This window comes from Pseudopipra pipra, chromosome 7 (assembly GCF_036250125.1).
Source record: "Pseudopipra pipra isolate bDixPip1 chromosome 7, bDixPip1.hap1, whole genome shotgun sequence".
NCBI lineage: Eukaryota > Metazoa > Chordata > Aves > Passeriformes > Pipridae > Pseudopipra > Pseudopipra pipra.
In genome coordinates, this window is record NC_087555.1 from 14,156,650 (window position 1) to 14,180,475 (window position 23,826).

The 23,826-nt window shown below is 41.6% G+C and overlaps 1 protein-coding gene and 1 long non-coding RNA gene across 5 annotated transcripts in view; one reads left to right on the plus strand and one right to left on the minus strand.

Annotated features, from left to right (window-relative positions):
- Positions 1-23,826, plus strand: part of LOC135417071 (uncharacterized) — a 113,744-nt gene that overhangs the window by 39,674 nt on the left and 50,244 nt on the right. Inside the window, exon 6 of one of the 4 annotated variants that reach the window (XR_010431885.1) lies at positions 1,748-2,882. The exons of the other annotated variants lie outside the window; for them this stretch is intronic. This is a non-coding gene — a long non-coding RNA (uncharacterized LOC135417071). Of the gene's footprint in view, positions 1-1,747; positions 2,883-23,826 lie in introns of those variants that run through there. 4 annotated transcript variants of the gene reach the window in all.
- Positions 6,536-18,718, minus strand: CD28 (CD28 molecule). Its single transcript, XM_064660635.1, has 4 exons — positions 18,581-18,718; positions 11,970-12,323; positions 11,602-11,720; positions 6,536-8,895 (listed from the first exon to the last, which is right to left on the minus strand). Exons 1-4 carry the CDS (start codon positions 18,633-18,635, stop codon positions 8,755-8,757), a joined length of 669 nt encoding a protein of 222 aa, XP_064516705.1. The 5' UTR covers positions 18,636-18,718; the 3' UTR covers positions 6,536-8,754.

Genomic DNA, 23,826 nt, shown 5'->3' on the forward strand with positions numbered 1-23,826 from the left:
CTGTCTCTTGGTTTCCTGGTCCCAGCACAAAAACTTTTTGCCTTTAGCAAGTAAAATGTTTTGTTTCTCTGTATTTTCCCCTGTCTGGGATCCTTTAGGTTTTTGCTGTCTCTTTGCAATCTATATGTGTATATGAGATGCTAAAATTGGAGAGATTACAGTGTGAACTCAGTCCTAACCGATCCGAGAGTGCTACTCAGCTGCTAGTGCTCATGCCATTCAACAAGAGGCAGCACTGCACTGATCAGTCCCTTAGATTTCACATTTTTACTTCTGATATTTTTCTTGTTCTCTTCGATAGTCAAAAGTGCGAAACATTAGTTTGCTGACCCAGATTGCAGCCCAGCATTTACATGAGGGAAGAAGACACTCCCACAGCAAGTTGCACAGATATGCAACTTCCTCACACAGCTAATGATACATCAAATGGATTCTTCCCCTCAGTAAATGGACACAAGAACTTGTTGTTTGCAAGAACAAGAAATTAATCTTTATTCACCAAACATTCATTATGGCAGCTATCAAGAAAAAGTGAGTTTAATTTTTGTGAAGAGGTCTGTTTAGTGGGTAAGGTGAATGTCATATTCTGCACCTGGGCAAGAAGGGTTAGTCAGGTCCTTGGTTATCCTGGACTGTAGCTGGGGCATTGGAAGAGTGCAACAAGCGCTCTTGATGATTAGAACAGCTAAAGCAGAGCCATAGGGAATCCACTCTTTGATCTGCAGTCAAAAAGGGATGGTCATCAGTGTTCTCACTGGGCTTAAGGATAAAAGTCTTATGAATATATCTTGAGTCCAGGGCTACAGCAAATTACAGCAAATTTGGAGGTGTAGGAAAGTCTTACTTTTAAGTACAGACAGTCTGAATTTAAAATTTTTCTGATACTTCTTATATTTCAGGACTGGTAGGCTGACCCAGACAAGTCAGCACACAGCCACATCAAACATCATTAGTCTAAAGATACCTCAGACGCAAGGAGCATACTGTGCTTGATGTGCACTCCAAGACATATGTTCACTGGGTTTTTATTTTATTTTATTTTTATATATTTACATAATGATGGGGAGAAAAGACCAAAGGTGGCATCCGTGTTTGTACAGTTGTTTGCATGTCCATACATACAGTATCCCTCAGTAGTTCCAATGTATGAGATGCCTTTGCTTTAAATCTCTTTTTTAAATAGTGATTTCTATGCAATGTATGCAGCAAGCAGTGTTTAACTGTGTGCAGAGATTCATTCTGTCACAGACACAAACGTGCAAGGACAGAAGAACCACATTTTCTACATCCACATAGACACTAACACTTGTGAGTTGGTTGGCGACCCAGGACTTCCAGTTTCTGTCAGCTTCCCTCAATAGCAGCCCAAACAAACTGTTATTCTGTAAATTGATTGCACAGCAGATAGCTTTTCTTATTGCAAATCTCCATAGTTCAGCAGATGGGAGGAAGGGGGGGAAATCAAACTCCTTGCCTGGGAGCCAGGCTATCTTAGTGATTTACAAATGACCTCGGTGATTGCAGTCATTCTGGGCACTTAATATTGCTCAAGTCTCTCTGTCTCCCTCTCTCTTGCATTCTCTCCCAGCATAATAAAGCTGAGGAAATCCAGGAGACTAAATTCAGTGCTGCAGATTAGTGACAGGAAGGAAACTGGATATGCATGAATTAAACAAGACCATTTGCCTTTTCTGATCTGCAGATGTTTTTCTCGCAGAAATGCAGCTTCTTTTTTTTTTTTTTGCAGGTGACACCCACATGTCTCCTTCACTTACTGGCGATGATAAAAAAGGAGATAAACAACTGGAGTTCGTGCAGTTAGGCTTAATCTTTGTATGTCATCATCGCCGAGCAAAGCCACAGCAGTAGGAAAACAGAGCTGGTTTCTGCTGCTCGTTTCTAACTGACATTTTTTCACCAGGTTGCTCATGTAACCTGTGGACTCTTTGAACTTCCCTTTGTACCTACTGTCTTTCACAGTGCGTGGGTACTGCCACGCAGTACTGAGCTGCACTACGTATGTTCTTTGCCTATACCCCAGTCCTCATTTTGCCTCTCTCCCTCGGCGGTTTGAAATCGGATTTCAAAACTATAACGTTAATACAAAATATAAAAATTGAAAAATTAAAAAAAAGAGTAACAACAAAGGAATGCTGATTTTAAAAACCTTTTAAAAACCTTTTTACTGTACAATTTGTAACTAATCTTATAGTACAGAAAGGAGAAAAGGAAGAAATAAGGGTATTTTTAAATCTTTTTTGTATGTGTATGGTTGTTTGGGCTTAAATCTCATGAAATAACCACAGAACCTTCATCCTTCCAAAAGCTACTTTTATTGAAGGAAATTCATCAGAGCTCCAGTTCAAACCAATGCATCTCTAGCTGCTGGAAAAAAGCTCTGGAGTTGCTTAACTCCACTTTTTCTGCAGTCAGCCATTCAGCCATCCTTCCTTTCCAGCCAGTTTGCTTGTCCACTGCCCTTTGAATATAATTTGTGCTTTATCCCAAGGTTTTCTTGGGAGTTGACAGTGCACCCAAGTCCACACACAGGACCTAACCTGACTTTCACCATCAATGCAGTTTATTTCTCAATGATGCAGAGCAGCCTAAGCAGTAAAAAGTACTTCTTGAGGCAAGAAGGGCTAGGATGTTTTTAATAGTTGTTTCTAGTAGTTGGCTAGGGAGAGGCAGAAGTCTGGGTTGTGTAGTGAATCCTGCAGCTGGTTTGTTCGTTTCCATTCCCTGAGGGACTGTTCCAGACCTTCACTGAAGTGGTTTCAGAGTGGTTTCTCATTTAACCCCTTTTGCTTCTCCCGTCCTTACTTGTGGATTGCTCCATCACAGAGTTGGACTTGAAAGTGTCAACAGTGTGTGTCTGCAGCAGGGAGAGAGTTTATTCCCCTTCATAGTCATATTTTTTTGTTGTTGTTAAGAAAAAGATTGGCATTACTTCAACATTCTTCTGAGAGAAAGAGGTACAAGGGATAATGCTCCCAAAGGTGACATTCCACTCTGGATTTCAGCCTCTGTCCCTGAATATTAGGACCTAATGAGCTATGCAAAGACAGAAACAATTTCCTTTCTGCAGCCAGTTTTGATTTGTCTAGGGAAGCTTGGGAAGCTCAGGAAGAAATGCGAGCAACCTACTTCATCGTTTTCATGAGAAAAAAAATAAATCAGCTCTTGACCACTGGTGTTTGAAGATTAAAGTAGCCCAAGGGCTGTCACAGGCAGCGAGCATAGCAGGAAAATTAGTTCGTTCTGACTCACGACAGAGTGGTCTAATTTAATGGGGCACTGACAAGGCTATCGGGCATTAATTTAGCTGTTATCTAAGCCAACCTGATTGCTGGTTGTGTCCTGCTGCAGCTCTCCACACGGGGGGCTCGAGCTGTCACTCGCAATCTGTAGCTGCAGCGTGGCCGGCTGAGCGCCTGCTCCGGCCGTGCCCGGAGCCTTCCTGAGCGGCGGGAGAGCGGGGCCGGGCCCGCTCAGCGTGTGCTCGGATTTAATGGGAAAATGCAGCTGTAATTAAAGAGCCACTCTGGTCACACAAGGGGGCAGAAGGGAGGCTGGATAGGAAAGCTTCCTTCTGGCATTTCCTGCCTTTGATTTCTTAATTTTGCAACCTGATCTCTTGTCTTCTAAGGTACTTCAGTATGTAATTTCTTAAGCTTCTTTATTTTAGAGCAAAAGGATATTGTAAAAAGGCCATTTGATCCTCCTCCCAGATTGAAACCACTACGTTAATTTCCACGGAGCTGTATTGTTACTAATTGCTTGTTTGCATCTTTGATTTTGCTGTTTAGGTAGTAATCTTTCCTGTCTGAAAAACTAGAGTTGTTCCAACCCATGAGAACATTTCAACCTAATCCAGAATAGTTCCCTTGAAGGAATAAAAAGTCAGTGAGGAAAAGGAATGATGTGGCCACATAATGATGTAATGGCTAGGGAAATTGTGACATTTTAAAATTCCTCGTAATTTCAATAGTCAGCTGAAAGGTCAGCTCCCCAAAACTGAAGAGCTCCTGATAAGTTTATGGGACCTGAAAATAAAGTTACATTTAATTTTTATTTTTAAAAAGGGCCAAGGGTGGGAGGATGGTGCAGTGTGGGGTGAAATTAGAAGCAGTGCCTTGATCGTGGAGATCCAATGGGGAAAAAAAAAAGGCAAACAAACAAACAAACAAACACCATGAATCTGAGACCATTCAACTTTCTATTTCTTTGCAAATGGGTTTATATGAAATTGGCAGCCTCCTAATACTTTGTCAGCCAAATTGGCCACATCAGACTATCTGCATGCCCTTGAGGCTGGAATAGTAACGTACTGTAATGTGATGCTCTAACAAAAGCACCTAATTGTGAAGAACAATCCATTTGCATCAAGATAAGCAGCTAGTTTCCCTCTCATAGCCACTTAAAGACACTGACTTGGGCTACAAATTACTGCCTATTGCTGTTTTCAGCATTTCCCCATCTTTACTGGACCTTAAAAAAGCTGATGCTGTACTCATCACCCCAACCTGTTTTCTGGTTAGTATGAGTGACTAACAAAATTATGTCTTGGTCTGTGATTCATCTTGAATAACATATTTTCCAGTCATCCAGCAAAAGCCTTGCTGAAAGTGGAAAGGTTTGATCTTTAGCACTGAACCCTTTGCCTGTGTGCTCCTAAAACTCAAGCTTTTTGTACCATGTTTTTATTAGTCAAACATACCATCAGTAGCCAAAGTTGCTTCTGCTGTCAGGGCATGTCTGCAGGCATGATGACTTGGCAATAGTCAAAAGCCTGCTATGCACAGGAAATGAAACGTACGGAAATTAAATGCACTGTTGGAAGCACGTGGTGTGTGGGATTCCCACGTGGCTGTTCGGCCCAACTGGAAATCTGAAGATGATGGGAAAAATCAAAGGGATGAAAGACCTCAAATCCTTCAAACAGAAAACAAGTACCTATCCAATCACCACATGGCTTCAATCTCCTGTGGCAACTCCTTACCCCAAACTGAGAAGGAATGTGGCATACAAGACAGTCTTTGTGAAGCAAATAACTAGGCAGGCAGGGGCACATATGGAAGGCTGCATAGTGGTGTTAGAGATTAGCAAACAGGATGGGTTCCTGAACTGCTGAGTCTGGCATAGACTCATAGAAAGGAAAAAGATGAGTGAAAAAGCAGAGAAAGAAGATGGGATATTGTTTGGCAGAGATGCAGGGTTCACGTTTAGAGCTGCAGAAGAAATAAGAGGCATTTGGAAAAAAATGTGATAGGGGAGAAGGATATTCAAACTAGAAGGACCATCTAGGACTTTTGGCTTTAGTAAACCTGACAACCCCAAGGGGGTCAAGACACTGCAAAGATAACACAGGCTACCTCCTCAGCATTTGTCTTCTAGGGGCTTGGTTCCTGAAAGCATAGAAGAGCCAGGCTGTTGTTTCGTGCTGTGCTGGAGACGTGCAGAACAGGAATCAGCGTGCAGGGGGCTGGAGCTGCACAACCCTTGGTTGACCCCTTGCAACATATGTTGATTGCTGTTCAGATATGATGACTGTAGATCAGATGTTCACTTGACACTGAGATCCAAAAGTGGGGGAAAGGACAATGAGAAATTAAATCACTCTTCAGCAGGATTTTATTTTCATTTGAATTAAAACCTGTGTGTAAGACAGAAAACTCTGTTGATCTACTGCTGCCCTCCATGAGGGCCAGTTTCCAAGTTCAGAGCAGCAGCAGAGGGAGGTACCTCTTTACATCATCCCATAAACAGCATATAGACCTCAAAGGCAGGGCCAGGAAGGGCCAGGGCTGTCCTGGCATGTTGCATTGCCTAAAACCAGATGGAATAAATTAGAATTACTGTTTGTCAAATATGCTAATCCATATGCCAAGAGCCAGACTCCAGCCTTAACTGGGTTGTTTCTCTGCAAACATTTTATTTTAGTCCCTTTAGTGGTGGATAAAAGGTACTTACTGGTATCCCATCTCCAACAGTCTGTAATTCATGTCCCTACAGAGCTTTAATATGACAGCAATGTCCATTTAAACCCATGGCTGTGGCTTCTCCTGTCCTGGTTGTCCCCATTTTTTTCATTTTATGTTTAGGATGCTTCCCTGTATCTCCCTTTTTGGTCAGTCAAATGAATTAATACTTGTTCCAGATGCTCCAGGACTTACATTCCAGTATCATGTCCTGGGAGCTATCAGTATGTTTTAAACATGGAAAGTAGAAAAATGTTAAGGGAAGGAAAGCAAATTATACCAACATTTGCTTTAGAAAGTAATACTTTCCTCTGACTATCCTCAGGCCTAATACATTTATTCAGGATTTAATTAACCGTATCTATTTAATAATTTTAAAAGGAGATTGCAAAAAGTATGATAAAACTCTAAGGAATATAGGTATAATGAAATAGATACATCTATATCTAAAAATATATGTGTGCAGTTTACACAAGGAATGTTTATCCTGTTTTGTGCTTTTGATACACTTTTGCCATCTCACCTTATATTTGCACTGTGAATTTTCACAAGACAGTGCCACACCCTGACAGGGGACTGTGCTCAGCCTGCTGCTCTCCGGCGGGAGCGGCTGGATGCCCCTGCACAGGATCATTCATATCTCCCTCCAAGTGAGGAGGGAGGTGACAAGGCGTTAGCATCCCCCCAGTCAGTGCCAGCAAGGAGGACCAGGCTGGGACTGTGCAGGGACTGCCATGTGTTCACCTGGCTCCCTCCCCTCTGCCCCCTGCACAAGTTCCTCGCTGCCTCAGCTGCAGTACAAAGGTGCAGTGAGGGGCTTTTCAGGAAGAGAGTAAAAACTGTATGTGGAAAAATGTCAGCCTTTGGGTGTTTGTGCATGTGATGAGGGGAAAGGAGAAGAAATAAATAATACTTTGTTTTTAATTTCTTCAGCCCAATCATAAGCTTTTGGGTTTGCTGAACTGAGCCAGAGCAAGGCTCTCAAGGCCTGCTGGGTCCATGACTGCACTCCCATGCCAAACTCACAGCACTGCCTCTTGGATCTCTTGGGCCTCCCTTACCGCTGCCATCGGGGGCTCTGCACCTGGAGCTGGGGCCCCACCTGTCCCTGGCCGGGGGGACAGCAGGCACCTCACCACTGCTCAGAGGTGGCACAGCACCCTCCAGGAACATGGTTCATGACGATATGACTCAGAATGAAAGGTTTGGGGCCCAGTCAGCAAGCTCAAATAAAACTTGCAGTTTGGAAGAGACAAAATTTTTTCTTTGATTAAGACATCAAAGCAGATTGTTGCCATACTTCCACATCTCTACTTTTATTCTGTCCGCTCAAAGAGAGAAAGAATCTTCTTGTCCCAATTTGGAGGAAATTAAATGTTGTACAATCCCAATTTTATTTCAGTGTGGGAATATGGACTTTTTTCTTTTAATTTTTTATTCAGTAGTCTCTATAAAATAAACCTTGTCTCCTCAGTATGAAAAGGGATTTTATGCCAAGATAACCCTAATTACAACTTTGGATGTCCTGTTATTGTAAATGTGCTAAATTGAAAGAATTAATCAGGTTTTGCTGAAGACTTTGTCCTACTCCAGCATGGAGCAGTCCCGAAGAACATCTTTAGATAGAAATGTAACCTCCAGTTAACACAAAGTGCACAGAGCACACCCTGAGCACTTGCAGGTCCAATTCACAATACTGGGAATGAAGAACCCTCTCACATCCCAAAAATTGGGTGCTTATGGGAAAAAAAATTCAAATCATCTTTAGTTTCTCCTAAGCGGACCCAGAGTTTTGAAAGAGCTTTGGTACAACCTAGGTGCCAGAAGATGTGAATAAATTTTCAGGAGCACTCAGCAGAACACCTTTTGGATAGAAACAAAAATTCAAAAATGAAAGTAAAAATATTCTCAAAATCTGACCTCTGTGTCTTCTAATGCTTCATGTATGACTTTGTGTTCTTTTGCTGTAGGCAAACAAAACCGAATTGGAGTTCTTCATGTCAAAGACAGATCTTTCTTCCTCTCCTGCTTGTCTTGATTTTGTGTTCAGGTTGATTGCTTTTTCACTCTGTGAAGTTGGTTGGTCATGACTGCAGATGACCTTATGAACATTTACAAAGCGTCCAACCTAAGGACTCGCATGTCGGAGGTTTACTAGTTTTGTGTCAGCTTGATTGGTCCTGGTGGATCATTTGTGCCGTAGCCTAATAGCTTGGATGCCTTCTGACTGACCTTTCCCTCTTCCTTTTAAGCATGTGTTTTGAACTTCAAATTATGTTCTGGTCTTGTAGAGAAGAAAATATTTTTTTTCCATTTTTCTGTGTTTAACAGCAACAAGGGTTTCTGAGGATTAGACACACAGGAAAGGAGATTTAGGGTTACATCTAAGGCAGCAGTTATGGGAAAAGAACAGAAGTTCTGCTTCTCCCAACAGCTGAGCAAGACCACAAGTGTCAGGAAGAGACCAGCTCTGAGGTCTGATGCCATCATCTTACCCACTGACAACCCTCAACACAAGTTGGGCCTCATTTTCAGCCATCATGGAGAACGATTCTTTTTTTACTTCCCCCCGCCCCCCTTTTTATGTTTGTTTGTTGGTTTGTTTTTTTCTTTTAGTATATTATATCAAAGTTTAGCCAATATTTGCTATTGTGTAGGTGTCCATGATCAATAGCAACAAACATAATGAGAAAATGAGAGGCTGTCCTTCCATGTCCAAGAGCAGGTGACTGCCTAGAAGCGCACAAGGCTGCTGTGGGTCAGCTGGTGGGTCTTACGGCTGCCAGGACCGATAGGCAGTGTAGTCTCGTGTTGGGGCATAGGATGGGTAACCCTTGTTCTTCTGGTATGGTGGGTGCCGGGGAGTCATGTTCATGTAGTCACTCTGATGGTACATATTCCTTCTGGATTTTTGCTGTAGGAGAAGGGTGAAGAGAATCATGAAAACTCTCATTTTAACTGCTGATGGTTCTGGCCTTAGGCCCTCCTTCAGGGAAGCAGGCATATTTATAAGGCAGCTTCAGGTTTAAATATATTTACAAAAGAATTAGAATACGTGTTCTCATAAAAGAATCTGTGGAATTTGCCCAACCTGAATGTAAGTCTCCATCTTATCTGCTGAGAGATTTACAGTGTAGTTCTCCAGGTAAAGGAATGCTACAAACCAAGGATACGAACTGATGCCTCTAACCATCACTTCTCATCTGTGGAATGATTCAGCAGAAATAATACAATCTGAGCTGTGAAGGCTGTCCTCATTTATTAGGAGGAAAAAAGAAATTAGCTTAACTCAAACATAATAAGAGCAGGAAAAATCAGCTCAGACTATGTGTACCATGCTTTGCCTACCATTTACACCAGTAACATGCAATGCATATGTTGTTATGAACCTTCCTTCAAAGGGCAAAAGAATCAGAGCTGATGTCAATCATTTATGTCTCCCTATCTGGGCCTCAAAAATCTCGTTTCCACCATTGAATTCCTGCTTATAATGCCCTCGTGAGACATGGGAAGCATCAGCTCTTTGAGAAATAAGAGTACCAGAACACAGGTGAAATAATTTGCTTAAAATCACAGAGGATGTTTGTGGCTACAGCAGCACTTCAGCCTCTGACTGCTGCAGGCTGTGCACAAGGCTGGTGTTTTTTACATAGCTTATGGCTTTATTGATCAGGGGTAGGTAAAGTGCTTCCATGCTTTTTCCTTAATACTGATTATACCTTCTTTTACAATCTCCTTGTTACTGAAATTTCCTTCCAATGTACAGAAATAGTTGCATATGCTGCAGTATACATGTGATACTGTGGAATTGGAGGAGGTTTGCATTAGAAAATCTGATGGCTGAGTTATGTTGTACTTGCAGAGTGGGGCAGTTACTGTGAAATATGGTAAGCTTTTTATATTAATGTTATATATATGCAAAGTGTTGAATGTAAGTTACATACTGCTTAAGCCATGTAATGCAACCAATGCATATAAGGCATTAGATAGAAAAGCTTTATCTATGTGTGTTCATCTCCACAATACACATTACCTCACCTAAGAGGTAATTTTGCTTAGGAGAAAGGCATTTTGCTAGTATGAGTGAATGTTGGCCTGTTACAGGACCAAGGACTGCTACTCTTGGAGAAAGCGGTTTTCCTTCAGGGAAGGCAGAACTGTACAAAAACAGACAAATCTTTAGCTGCTTTCAGGAGCTCAAGTGATCAGGCTTAACATGTCTGTCGATGATCACATTTAGGACCTGTTTTTTCACAATTCATAACGTCTTTTAGGCAGCTGTGTTTACATTCAGCAACACTCTAAATACATCCACAATTGGAATACATATTATCCAAAGAATACAACCAGCAGTAATAACAGCAAGTAAAAACTGATGCAGCAAACAACACACATGGCAATGCAGCCTTGTCACTCTTGCTGGGGGCAGACATGTTAGTAGCAAAGTGTGTAGCCATTAGGTACCAGCACAGAGAAAATGGTTCAGATGTAAATGATGGATTTGAAGCTGTACTATCTCATCAGGCACAGCCACAGTAGCACAGCACTGTAACACCAGCAGCTGTTCGCTCTAATCCTCTCAGCTCTCCTTGGAATCAGCCTCTACAATAGGGCACAAAGAAGGACCACTTAACCTGCCTTTGCATTTTCCTACAGCAATGCCCCCTTTGATTGTTTTCTGTTAGAAATAGCCATAGATTGAGAACGTGTATTTTTGTGAAGCACTTAACAGATCTCAAGCTTCAACTAGCAATGACAGTGGCTTTCTGTATCCGTGCAACATTCAACTGGTGAGGGACTCTGTACCCTTTATACATAATGTTTGAAAATCGCTATTCAACAAAATAGAGGGGCAAGTCAGAGTGCAAGGAATAGAGTTCTCTACATTCAAGTCTTTCTCACATGGAGTACTCCATTGGCTCTGGAGACCACGGTCCTAAGGCTTGTCGAGGAAGATGTCCTGCTGCTGCCTCTGCACCATGCCTCACTCTCTCTTTACTCCAGCAGGCAGAACTGGACGTGACTTGGGCCAGCCAACTCTCCAGAGAGATTAGAAAGCAAAAATAATGAGCCATAAGGCTGTCTCAGCTTTCTTAGCAATAATGTACAGACAAGGGTACTGAGATCCAGGTGCTCCTATTCCCTTATGCTCAAGCTGCCAGAAATACTGGTTACTCAAGGGAATTTCTGGATAGGCACAAGTCACCAGTGCAGATGGTCTTGGGTCAACTGAGAGCTGTTTCATTGTGGGTGAGCTCCTGTCACTATAGTCTCAAAGGATTTTGTAGTTCTACACTTCCCTGACAGGGACAACTGGCAGAGCGTAGTGACAATGTTCCAGTATTTCTGGTGTGCAGGGCACTGCCAACACTATGGCATTACTGTTTGCTTTAGGACTCAATGGCAGAGGCCTGACTGCCCCCCTGGAGTGCAGCTGGTGTTTCAGCTCTTTGGGGGTACATGTGGTAGTGTGGGTGTATATACATAGCTGGAGTGAAGAAACACTGTCATCCTGAACTGAAGGGCTATCAGTGAGTTAGGGGTAAACCTGGCAAGAGTTGCCTGAGAAATGAACTCGGGACAAAGAGCATATAGAGCAAAGGGAAACAGAGTTTCTTACCCAGTAGTTAATAAAAACTGCGGTTATTAGCATGCTGTAGAAAGCAAGAACTCCAGTCACTGTTGCCATAATCCACAAAGGAATTGCAGACAGAGGCTCTTGTGTTCGGATGGGTGTCTCTTTAAGGAGGAAAGAGCAAAGGAAACTTTAGGTAAATGGAAACAAAACCATCAATCTCTGCTTATTTACTCGTTGTTCCAATGTGTCATTTTTGTTAATTATCATTTTAAGATGTCTTCTTCAGGACATCAGGAGCAGGAATGTAATTTTACTAGGCAATCCAACTTTTTTTTTTTTAAGGGAACAAACTGCCTCAAGCCATTATATAGGGAGTGTGTCTAGGGAGGATACTGGCCTTCAGAGCTTACCTTGCACATGAATGATGGTCCCATTGCTCTTCTCATTGTAGACATATGGGGGTGGATACATGACCTCAATTTTGCAGAAGTAGATGTCAGTTTGGCTGGCACTCATATTCCAAAGATTGAAGATGACTTTGTCTTTATCATAAGCCCCCTGGCAGTTGAATTGCTTATTTGAAGTACTGCTGCTTTTGCTTGTGTTCCATGAAATAAGGCAAACTTCAATTGCACTGTCCGTTCCTTTGAGCAGTGAAGCTCGAAATTCCTTCCCTGTTCCATTGTATGTGTAGTTGCAAATTAGAGTTGCAGTCTTGTTATCTACCTTGAGCAAAGGACTCTGAGCCACTAAAATCTTGTTTTCTGGAAGGGAGGGGAGAAAAGTGAGAAAAGCACTTGTTTATGAAATACAGCATGAGACTTCAGAACCACACATCCTCCCGAGCAACTCTTCTCCATACCTCCTCTCCCCTGCTGACACTCCCTACTAGGGAGTACCTAACCAACAATCTGCAGAAGAAGCTTCTCACAGGAGCTGTTGTTGCAGCAATCCACCTCTATACAAATAATTACATAGTCACTAGGGGAGACTGTGCGGTCAAGAGTGTTTTTCTGCAGTCAGAACACTAGCACAGGGAGTGGCCCATGCGATTAAGATTTAACATCAGGGCTCAGAAGGCTGGTCTGCATCTGTGTGCATGTGTGTATACATAAGGCCACCTAAGTCTAGCCTTTACTTAGCAAGCGGTTTCCCAGGGTACATTATGGAGTGAAAATACTATGAATTGAATGCTTAGTTTAGCAGTCAGATAAGAGATTATTTATACATTTGCTTTTTAATTCAAGGACTCCTGAAGAGTTTGCAGCTAGATTTGTAGAACCATTTCAAGGGTTTGGACCTTGAGCAATAAACACTAAAAGCATGAACTGCTATCATTTTAATGTAAAGTAAGTAATTCCTCTAGCTGGCAGCTGTAGTAGATTCTTAATTTCTCTAAGGACTCAGGAGCTGACTGATTTGACACTGCATTGGCACTTAGCACTTGAATGGCCTGCAAAAAAACATGTCACATTAAAGTATAATTCAATTTGAATTGACCAGACTGATACATAAACAGGAAATGTTTTCTGACATGTAGACCTCTGTGCTACCATCTGCCAAACAATGAAACACTGCAAGGACTATGCAGGAAGAAAACTTCTTCCAAGAAAAGTCATCTCATACAAATGACACCCTACTTTTCAAAATATGACCCCTAAGAAATATGAGGGGAGTTTTGGCTTTTAAGCTAGGAACTTGCCAGCCCTTTTGTGTGTGTGTATGACTGTGTAAATTTTCATGCAAGCTCAGTTCATAAGAGGTCTGGATAGTCTTTTGTAGATCCCTGAGAATCGCTGTGGCTGTGAGAATGACAATTGTGCCTCTTGCCCTCAACATGTGCTGCAAACCTATGTTCTTTCTACTTAATTCATGTGATGAGACTTCGAAAGGGCTAGTAATGGAAATGAAGTAGGAAGGAGGCCAGATCCAGAATGCCCAGAAAATTAGCATTTCACTGTATTTAACAATGTTTAGGGTCAAAAGACTACATTTAGTGTGTTCACGCCTGCACAAGAATATGGAGTACCCCAGCCTCTTGAGCAGGATGCTCCTTTGGGATAAATGTGGTCCAGGGAGTAAACACAAAGATTTGTGAGATGGACAAGACTAGTGATAGGGTGTGGGCAGTAGAAACAACTCATTAGTAGCAGGTTCTCCAGTTACCAGCAGAACCCACGAAACTGCTGAAGTTGTTAATTTTCTCATTGAAAGTCTCATTTACTAGCCCTTGCTTCTGATGAGAGCAGGAAGATGTGAGACAGGGAGTGCTCTGCTGCCTCAGCTTTAGCAAAGAAATATTTGGTCCATCCTCTGTGTGTCTCTTTGTTCCATATCGTTAGCGTGGAGGGTGGAGGACAGCTCATCACAGCTCTGAAATCCCATGTTTGCAGGGAATCCAAACACTGTGAAATTTTGGATGAAGGATGAGCATTTCCAGGCTTTCCAGCAGAAAGAGACATGGACCTTGGAATCCTGGGACTGAGTGGCAAAGAGAGAACAGACAAGTCAAGTTTTTAAGCGAGGTGGTGTCTGTGGTGAATTTTCATCTAAATGAAGACATTTCAGCAAAACATTTCAGTTTCATCGAGTCAGCATTTTCCGACAAAAGCTCTCACATAGGCTTATAAGGCATTCTAGTGAGGGGTGAGGTTTGGATTCCACCTCTTTAGACAAGCTATTTGATCATATTTTTGTTGGTCAGAAAATTGAAACTTTGGCCTAAGTGGCAGTTTGCAAGTCTGTGGTAGAATTGCTTTACCTTTAGCACAGCAGAATTCTACACATCTCACTTGAGACAGAGTTATTCTTCTGATTTGTGCTGTAGTAGTTGCCCACCACTAAAACCCTGATTGTCACAGGGACTGAATACACCTTCAGAAGAGACCTCTTTTGTCTCACAGTTGACAACCAAAATAGGCGTCCCAGAACAGACCCCTGCAGAAGCATTACACTTCAGAGAAGTGCTCACCTGTTTTCACTGCAAGTACTTACAGAAAATGAATGGATATTTATTGCTCAGCCTGATTGGATTTTTACTATGGCCAGAGGAAGGTCAAAGAACACTGAAAATCTTATCACTGAGGGACTACATTCAGGTGTTATTTAGACTCATCTGCAGACCCCTGTGACTTAACCCCACCTTTTGCTGTTGTCAGCTCATCTGGATTCCTGACATTTAGTACCTCACTTCATGCCTTGAGCTCTACTATTTAACTACAGCTTTGGACTATTTATGTCCCTGCCATGATATTGTGCTAATTGGCAACCAGTCTCTTTTGATACACCAGCCTAAAAGGAGAAGTTCCTTCAATTTATTTCCACCTCTTGGATTTATAGTCTGGTCTGTTTGCCCTGGCTTGCAGGCTGGGTGTGGTAACCCAGCCCCATGCTGCTGATGCTGGGATGCAGGCTGGCTGAGCAGTGGGAAAAAGTCATTGGTGGATCATTAATGAAGAATGCTCCTACATGATTTAACCTAAGCAACCAAATCCATTTTCACAAAATGGATTCTACTAGCTCAAATCTAAGTTGAGGGAGATATTTTTGGTTTCATTTATAGGAACTAATTAGCACTGCATGAATTGGTTGGGTTTCAATGCCAACAGGGGCAAAGCAAGCTTACCCCACCAGTGTGTTAGGCAAGCCCTGCTGTCATCATCCTCCTCTGCACTTGGAGGTTTTTTGGATCGAAGAAAGTCAATCATGCTGAAATGTGTATTAGTTTCATGGGGAAAACAGAGTAACGCCAAACATCCCTCTCTTCACTTGTGATCTGAATAGGATTTGACTACATTCTTAGTAGGATCAGGACCATTCTGAGAAAACATGGGCTAAGACTGCTTTTGCCTCCACAGAGCCAGTTTTTCTTATAAGTGTCACTTTGGGTTTGTTAAAATGGTGAAACTCGGAAACATTTAGTAGGTGTTTTCATTCCTCTAAATAGGGTTATGACTGCCACTTCTAGAGCTGTGTTCAGTCATATTGTATAGTAATAAATATCTATACCTTGGCCTTACCCAGACAGAAAAATGGCAGTTATGAAAAATTATTGTTTACAGTTTCAAAAAGCCATGAAGTTTAAAAATGTAAAATCATTTAAGTCAGTGTGCACATGCTGCAAGCCTTAGGATCTTAGGATTTATATGCAGTGGTGTGTAAGATGTCTGAATGTTTGTTAAAGCGTTTTGATAAACTTGTCACGTTAAACATTTCTTATAATCACATGTGAGGGGGTTTTGCATAATGAAAGAAAATGCCATCCATATATAATATCTGTAAAATACTGCCTCTCTGATCATGGACACCTGATGTAAGCAAAACTTCACTGAAGGGTTTTTTTTTCTTTCTTATTTGCCAAGAAAGTGAAGTAGAGTCAACAAAGTACAGAAAATAACTGTTCTGAGGTGTTTTATTTTTTTTCCCAGAACTTTCCATGAATCATCATCAGCTATTTGAAAAAAAAATATTCTACTAAAAATATTTAGTACTCTCCTTTCTTTCTTTTTCATGCCAGTTGACTTCAAGGAGCTATTTTCCAGTGCAAGGAATCTGAGATAAGTTGGTATTTCTATAAGGAAAGAAATGGCCCACTTAATTCCCAGGGGGGAATAGGGAAAATCCTGAAATGGGTTTGTTTAACCCACAAACAGAACATGATAAACAAAGCTATTCCACTTTTGCTGCTGTGGGTCCGTTCAGTTACATTTACTCTTCTTTTCTAGGTACAAGAGTCTTTCTCTTTGACTTTGGTTTGAGGCCACCCAGCTGTGTGTGGCCTCAATGTGCAGCTGGAGGGATCTGCCCATTCTGGCCATTACAGACTTGGTTTCTGCTCAGCTTTCCTACTTTGCTACCATGAGTACTGCAGGCAGCATAGTACTCCTGCTGACACTCTTGCTTTAACCAAACCCAGTGTGAGCACAGGGGTTTTTCTTGGCAGTTTGTGATTATTTTTTTTTAAACAAGAACTTGTTGATGTCATCCTAATCTCAGCTAACCTTGTCTCACCCATCTTCTGCATTTTGGTAACCTCAGTGGGTTAGAGGTTGATTTTAACCCCCAGAGACCATAAGCCAGAAGGTCATGTGGGTAGTAAGAAGATGAGGTAGTAAGAAGTTGTGGTACACTGCAGTGGGAACCTGCTTATATTACATATTTCATAAAATACTAGACACTCGATCTAACTGCCTCTGTGACAGACCACAGCAAGGTAATTATTTAGCCAACAAAAAGAGGAAGAGGACAAACTTAGTAAACATTAGTGCTTCTGCAGAAGAAAAAGGACTAAACTAATATTCTAAGTCCCTTTCTATGATTCAAACTCAACCTGCAGCAATTGTTGGGACATCTAACAACAGCAGAACACAACAAATTCTGCTGTTTTCCTCAAACCAAAATACCTTAGGCCTATAATACACTTTGTGGCTGGAGGAAGTCCTGCGGGGTTTTGACCTGCCTTAATATTTTCCAAGTACTAAGGATCACTCATCTTGATGAAAATGAAGAGAAGAGGTGGAGAAAATAAATAGGGAAAAATTCAGGGCTCAGGGAGCCCTGAGAAGCTTGTGCACCTTATGTGCTTCCCTTTAAGAAGTGGAACAGTCTTGGTGAGACTGTCAGAGAAACTCAAGTTCTTCATGCAGAGCAAGTGTATAAATGTCTATAGTGTCATGGCATAACCCCTGTATCTGATAACCAATCACTGTATTTTATTTTGTTGCAATTCAAAAGAGTTGCTTAAAAGCTGTTCACACCTGTTAACCCACTGCTGATACTTTTCCCCTGCTGGAATTAGTGTCTTCTCTGACAACCCAGGGGCCTGCTGTGGAAATAATTATGATATTGCAAACACAGAATTATAAACATGGGAGAGGACAAGGAAGAAAAAAACTATGGTATCTGAAAGAAATGTAGATCATGGTGTCATGCAAATTATAATGCCTTCACTGAGGAAAACAGCTATAGAAAAAATAAGGCAGAAATAAGGGAAAAGTAGATTCAATTGTACCTCTCATACTAGAAAGAACAGCTTTTTAAAGATGTTTTATATGTTAAAAGTTTCATACTGGAAAACAGATTTTTATTCCTATCTGTTACTTCCCTGTAAAATACTGATATTTGGAGAAGACTCAATAACAACAGTTCTCAGGCAGAGGTTTGAAAAATTGTCTGTCTCAGGATTATCCTAGGAAAAGCCAGCATCCCTTGCTTTGCTTTGCATTTTAATGTTCTTATTGGAAAGACATGTTAGCTCTGAACATATGAACAGTGGGTATCAGCAAGACAACACCAAGAAAAATACCCTCAGCCACAACAACTGAAGAGTCAGAAAGATTCACTAAGACTCAGGATTTCAAAATCACAAATAGACATTTTTTTTTTGCTGAAGAAAGAAACTAGGTATCTAGTAAGTATCAGTAATACACTTACCAATGCAAAAATCAGAAACTTGGCAATTCCATCCTCCCATCTTTGAGCTCAGTAAGCAACTCTGCATTTGACCCTTTTATTTGCCAGTCCTGTGAGGATGTTGGTGGGCTCAGCTCTGAGCCCATCACACCAAGCCAGGCCATGAGGGGACCTGAAGCTTCACACAGGAGACTTGGAGGTGGTGGAGAGGCTGCCCCAAGAGAGGCACTGGCACCGGGTCTGCTCAGACCCGCTGCCGCCCAAGAGAAGGCACTTGTGAGCAAAACTTGTAAAGCCCAGGGGGAAGGTGAAATAAACCCCCCTCTACCTACGCATGCAATTTCCAACTGGATCTAAAGAGAAGTCAAATTAAAAGAAAGCGCTTGGGTCTTATCTCAGAGGGGTACTTGTGGCAGGAGAAGAATGGATCTCTTGGTTATACCAAGTTGATCCATGTGCAGTCCTAGCAGCATGCTGTCTCTCCGCTTTCATCCAAACACAGAACAATTAGTGCAAAATTAATTCAAAGCTATACTAGACCTTCTACCCCTTGATGATCAAAGTGAGGAAAAATAGTGGAAAGGATTGAAATGTGGGGGGTTTTTGTTACCTGTTACATCAGCAGTGGGGATGAAGCAGAGCACCACGAGGATCCCCAGGAGCATGGTGGTAATGGTGGGCCCTATGCCTTGTCCCCACCCCCTGCAGGCACTGCCACGTCTCCCAGGGCCCCACGCCAACAGCCTTCCTTCCCTGTGGGGCCAGTCTGCACCCTCGGTTGCTCACACAACTTCTCTCCTCCTCCCTCTGCAGCACATGATACACTGCCAGGTGAAACCACTGCAGTCGCAATGCTTGAACAGGAAGTTAATTTGTTTGATGATTTTAGTCTTTGGAAGTTGCGTCTGCAAAGCTCGGTAATGCTTAAAAGGTAGTGGAAGTCTGCCTTTCAAAATAGGGACTATCGGCCCTGTATCGAGAGACGTGCTTGTGTTTGTGGCTCTGCAAGGCTGCTCCTGCTGGGGAGGAATGGACATCCCTGGAGACGCAGTGCTCTTTCTTTACCAAGAGGACATACGGACTGTTTCCGTCTGGTTCCATCACCATGGTAGAAGCAAACACCAGTGGCCGGACCTGACCCTTCAGGAAGTTGTGTGCTCAGGAAGCTCCATCTTTTCTCACTCTTAGGAGCAGAAATCATCTTCTCTTGGCCTGCTGGCTTGCTTCTGCCTGCCTTCCCAGCCCCTGGGAACGCTGACGTATTTTGGCAGTAGTTTGTTCACATTCATTTTTCTGCATCTGGTTGCTGTCTGAGTGCAGAGCAAATAGTGCAAGAAACAGTGATCTGGTATACCTTCACATTTGAAAAATGTTATGAATTAGTGCAACTGTAATCCAATTAACATCTAAGTAGGGGCAGCATGCAGCAAACACACTTCTCAGTCAGTGCTTTCATAAAGGTCTTATTATGTGAAGTTTTTCTCTACAACTACTGGGTAAATGCTCACTCTTCTTCTTTGCCTTGCAAACTCGATGTCACCTCTTCCCTTGCAAGAGCAGGGTTGTGAGAGCCAGTTGATGTAATTTATAACTGGGAGGAGCTCAGGTTATTAACTATTTATTTTGGTCCACCAAAATAGAAATATTTAATGGTATCAATGCCTATCATTATCTGAGATTTATTTGAGAGAAAAAGGAAGGTGTATAGCAGGAAGACTTTCAAGAAAATTGGGCTGTTTTAAAAAGGGATGAAGAGCCATGCACTGTTCTTTCATTTCCCTTAGTATCTGAGGTCTTTAGGCCATGTTTTGTCAGAAATTACAAAAACAATTTAAAAGCAGCTTTAGCTGGTATATCCATTTGCAGTCTAGGAATTTTAACAATATTCTTTTGTTTTGTAACCTGTGTAAGTCGCCTGCAGTACTGAAAGTTTCGGAATTTCCTTGTACTTAAAAAATAGAGAAAAAAGTCAGATCTTCTCTTTCTTAGCCCACTTTTGTGGCTTCTATATAAATGTCCTAACACATTTTTTGAGTCACATGAGTGTACCTGCAGTTATCAATGAGATAGTCTCAGCTTAACTTGAAGTGAGAACCCTTCAACAAAGTTACAAAATTCAGTATCTTTTTGCTGAACTGTCCTGTGTCAGATATGAAAACTCACTGTTGTCACATCTTCTGGCTCAGGTAACTCAGCTTACACAGTCTGGATTCTGGCTGTCAGATCCTTTCCGTATTTGGGATATGGACTAGAAATGCACAAGGAGTACATTTTACCCTCATCACAGAATTAGCAGAATATATTGCAGAGACAGACCTACTGCCATTAATTTCACTGGCACATGTTGGCAAAGGGGCACCATTCACATGGAAACCTGATTATGGAAACAGTTGTGTAGGAGGAGATTCTGCCCTAAGAATACCACTAAAAAAGACCATGAGGAACAGTGTGCACTCCCTGAGTGAGGACCTATTTATTCCTTTCCCTCTCTTATTACTCCTCATGTGCCTCTCCCATCATGAGGACAGACCAAGGCACTGATTGAAAACAGGGACTGGACTGGTGGAATATAGGAGAGGGAAAAGGAGCCACTGAGCAATTATCCAGTGTGACTCTAGAGACCAAGCTGTCATGTATCATTGCTCTCTGTGAATAGAGGTACCAGTATTGCTCTTTTTAGAGCCTCTTTTTTCAGTAGTGATTTCAGTTTTGCCTTTTTTCCCCCCAAAATAGCTCTTGGGTCATCTGCATTTCTTGATTTTCTAGCATTTTAAAAGGGTACAAACCATCGTTGTGTTCCTGAGGGTATGTCTCCATTCCTTCTCCAAACTGCAGCTCTTTCTCTCATTTAAGCAGTTCATTTCCAATTACTTAGACACTTGACTTTGTCAGCTCACATGTATGATCTTTTTCTTTTACCAAAGCTATCATGAGGGTATGGGACGAAGATATTATAGCTTTCAGCAAGCCATCTTGCACTTAGGACAAACCACAGAAAAGTTTATCTAAGATAAAAAGCATGAGAAAATTCCCCTCAGTATGTCCTCACTCTTAAATTTTCATTATTCTCCTACCTCTCTAAGTATCTCTCTTTCCATATGCTGAGCATTACCCAAGGGTATTCTGCTGGAACATTAATTCAGGCACTATTGACTTCTATTCTTACCCCATTTTGCATTAAGATTTCACTCTGTTGAGCCTATATGCATGCTGGCAGACAGGATCTGCTTCCTGTCACAGCAATGGAAATCCCAACTAACATTATAATTTCAGTGGAGCTGGAGATGTGAGAGCACTGCAAGAGCTAAAAATGCAACTTGGCCATGTTTGGGAAAAAGGATGTTTCCATCCCATCACAAAATGGCTGAAATTGCAGTCCAAGAAAAGTAAAGTAAAAATTTGTAAATGAGTTTTCAGGGTGCGCAAGAATCTAGACTATTGGGCTTGGGCTTTTTACTCATTGCAGTATGTAAATAAAACAACAGTCTAGGCATTTGATCACAGCTTTTCATGCTTACTATTAGAAAAACAAGCACTGACAGGAGCTATGACTGGAGTTTTAGAGAAATCTGACATGATCTAGAATAGTTTATCAAGGATTTTCTGGATATCTTTGAAAGAATCCCAAGAAATCCCAAGCAGGCTGCCGGGTTGCCTTCATATTAAAGAATGAGGAAGTAATGACCTGCATATCCTGAGCCAAGTGCTCAGCTGTTAGTCAAGAAAGACATTCCAGATTTGTTATGATTAAACAAGTGAATAGTTTAGAAGTTAACTTTAAAATAAATGAAGTCTTCCTTAAGTCACTGGGAGTTGTGTAGTACCATAATTGTTCCTGTTCTCAAGCAAATAAAAGTATATATGCATACTAGATGAGCAATTGCATCAATATATTGTCATTCACTTATTTCTGAGGACTCCAATCTAATGGGAGAACTGTAGGTCACTAAAATTCCCTGTAACTACTCTAGACAATTAACTTTTAAGTCCTTGGACTGTCCTGCAACTACATACTAAGGCTAAATTTAACAGTTGTCTGAGAGAACCTTCCTCTTTTTCCCCTGCCATAAAGAATCACGACACAGACCCTGAGCGAGTAGTCTCAGTAGGTGTTTTGCTTGTTCTGCATTCTGGTGTGTTGTCAACTGCTAAAGTAAATGCTCTCTTTCCTAGAACAGTAATTCTTAAAACATCTTTATTCTTCCATCACTGCTGCAAGTAATGATTTGTTTTGAATAGTGGTATGCATCCTTGGTACAGATGAAAGGTTGATGCTTTCACATCTTTCTTACAAGGAAAGTGTGCTGTAACTAGCTGCTGTAGAACTACAGAAGTGGAGTGAGAGAAAGGGTGTAACAAATGGACATGCTACTTTTAACTAGGAGAACAATAAATGATCTGTGTTATTTACATCCTACTGCATTCAGTAAGTTGGCCCTAAGGAGTTACATTGCATTTGTCATCTGAAGCACTTCATAAAGATGCGTGTTGTTATCTTCTCTTTACAGATGGGGAATGGAATCACAGAAAGGCAAGAGACATGGCCAAGGACATACCTTAGGTTAGAGTCAGAGATAAGAACCTCTACAAGTAGCCCCAGTAAGCTCTTTACCTTCCATGGTCTGATTGGTTTTCTGATGGCCTCCACTCTATAGTGTCATTTCCCTTGCATACAGATGACTTTTTGCCAATGTTGTGTCTTTTCACATCCTTCTTTCTGTGAATCCAGGTGTGGTGTCCTCATACTACAAGTACCACCTTCACACTTAGAAAGGAAAATCAGTATACTCCTTCAGAGGGAATTCTAAGTTGGTTTTCTGTGATTTTAAATGTTACAACTGATGTCTGGTACGTAGGAACCTTCCAGGGTCAGAATTTAATAAGACATGTCACAGTGGAAAGAGAGCTTTCTCTTTTGGAAAGACGTTACATTTTTATTTCCAGGCCTCAAGATAGCGGCCCATAAATGTGTCACTAATGTAGGGCTAAGTGCTACCATCAAACGTGTATAAATTTGAGAGAGAGCTTGAGAGAAGCCTTCCCTATTTGGGGAAAGAAACATTTCCTTGACAGTCTGATTATTTTTAATGCCAATAGCTGGAAGCTGTTCATTAGTGTTTGTTGGGAAAGGGGCAGAAGTTCACACATATGTACATTCCTGGCTCTTTTCAAGTTAAAAAATCTCATCCAAGTTTCAAAGTTGTAACTATTTCTTCTGGCTGTACCTATTCCTGGTTTGGACTGTTAGAACAAGTCTCAGAGGAGGTGGATTAATGGGTAGAGGGAGAATAGCTCAAAGCTGCGTGATTAACTCCATCTAGCACACCTGCCTGTAATCTGACACATAGCTGCTGCTTCATTAGAGGCCACGTGTTTAGGTAGGAACACCTGAAATAAAGCCCACAGGTGAGTGCATATATGCTAAATGTACTGTGATACAAGGGTTTTCAGATTAAGGTTTAAAGAAGAATGATTTCTGTTTACTGCACTGCCTGCTCCTCTTTTCTCTTGGGTAAAGAAGGTGGAGACTCCTGCATATTACCACTGAAGATGTGGCAACAAAGCAATGTTGTCCTGCATAGGAGGGAGTTCAGAATGCCTCATTTTTTCAGAGGGAGATAATTTATTTCCCTCTCCTTTGCCCTGCTGAAGAAAAAAGATATGAATAAGCACTGCAGGAATATTACAAGCAATTTTAGATAAGAGGAAGCATGTTTCAAAGAACTTAAGGCCTAGAAATCTTAAGCAGACAAATTCTAAAGTCAGCTTTGTGAAAAGAGACAGCTTCCAGACCTGCCTGTTTACAGCTTGTCCAGACAAGTAATGTAGATCCCTAAATATCAGTAAGAAGATTTC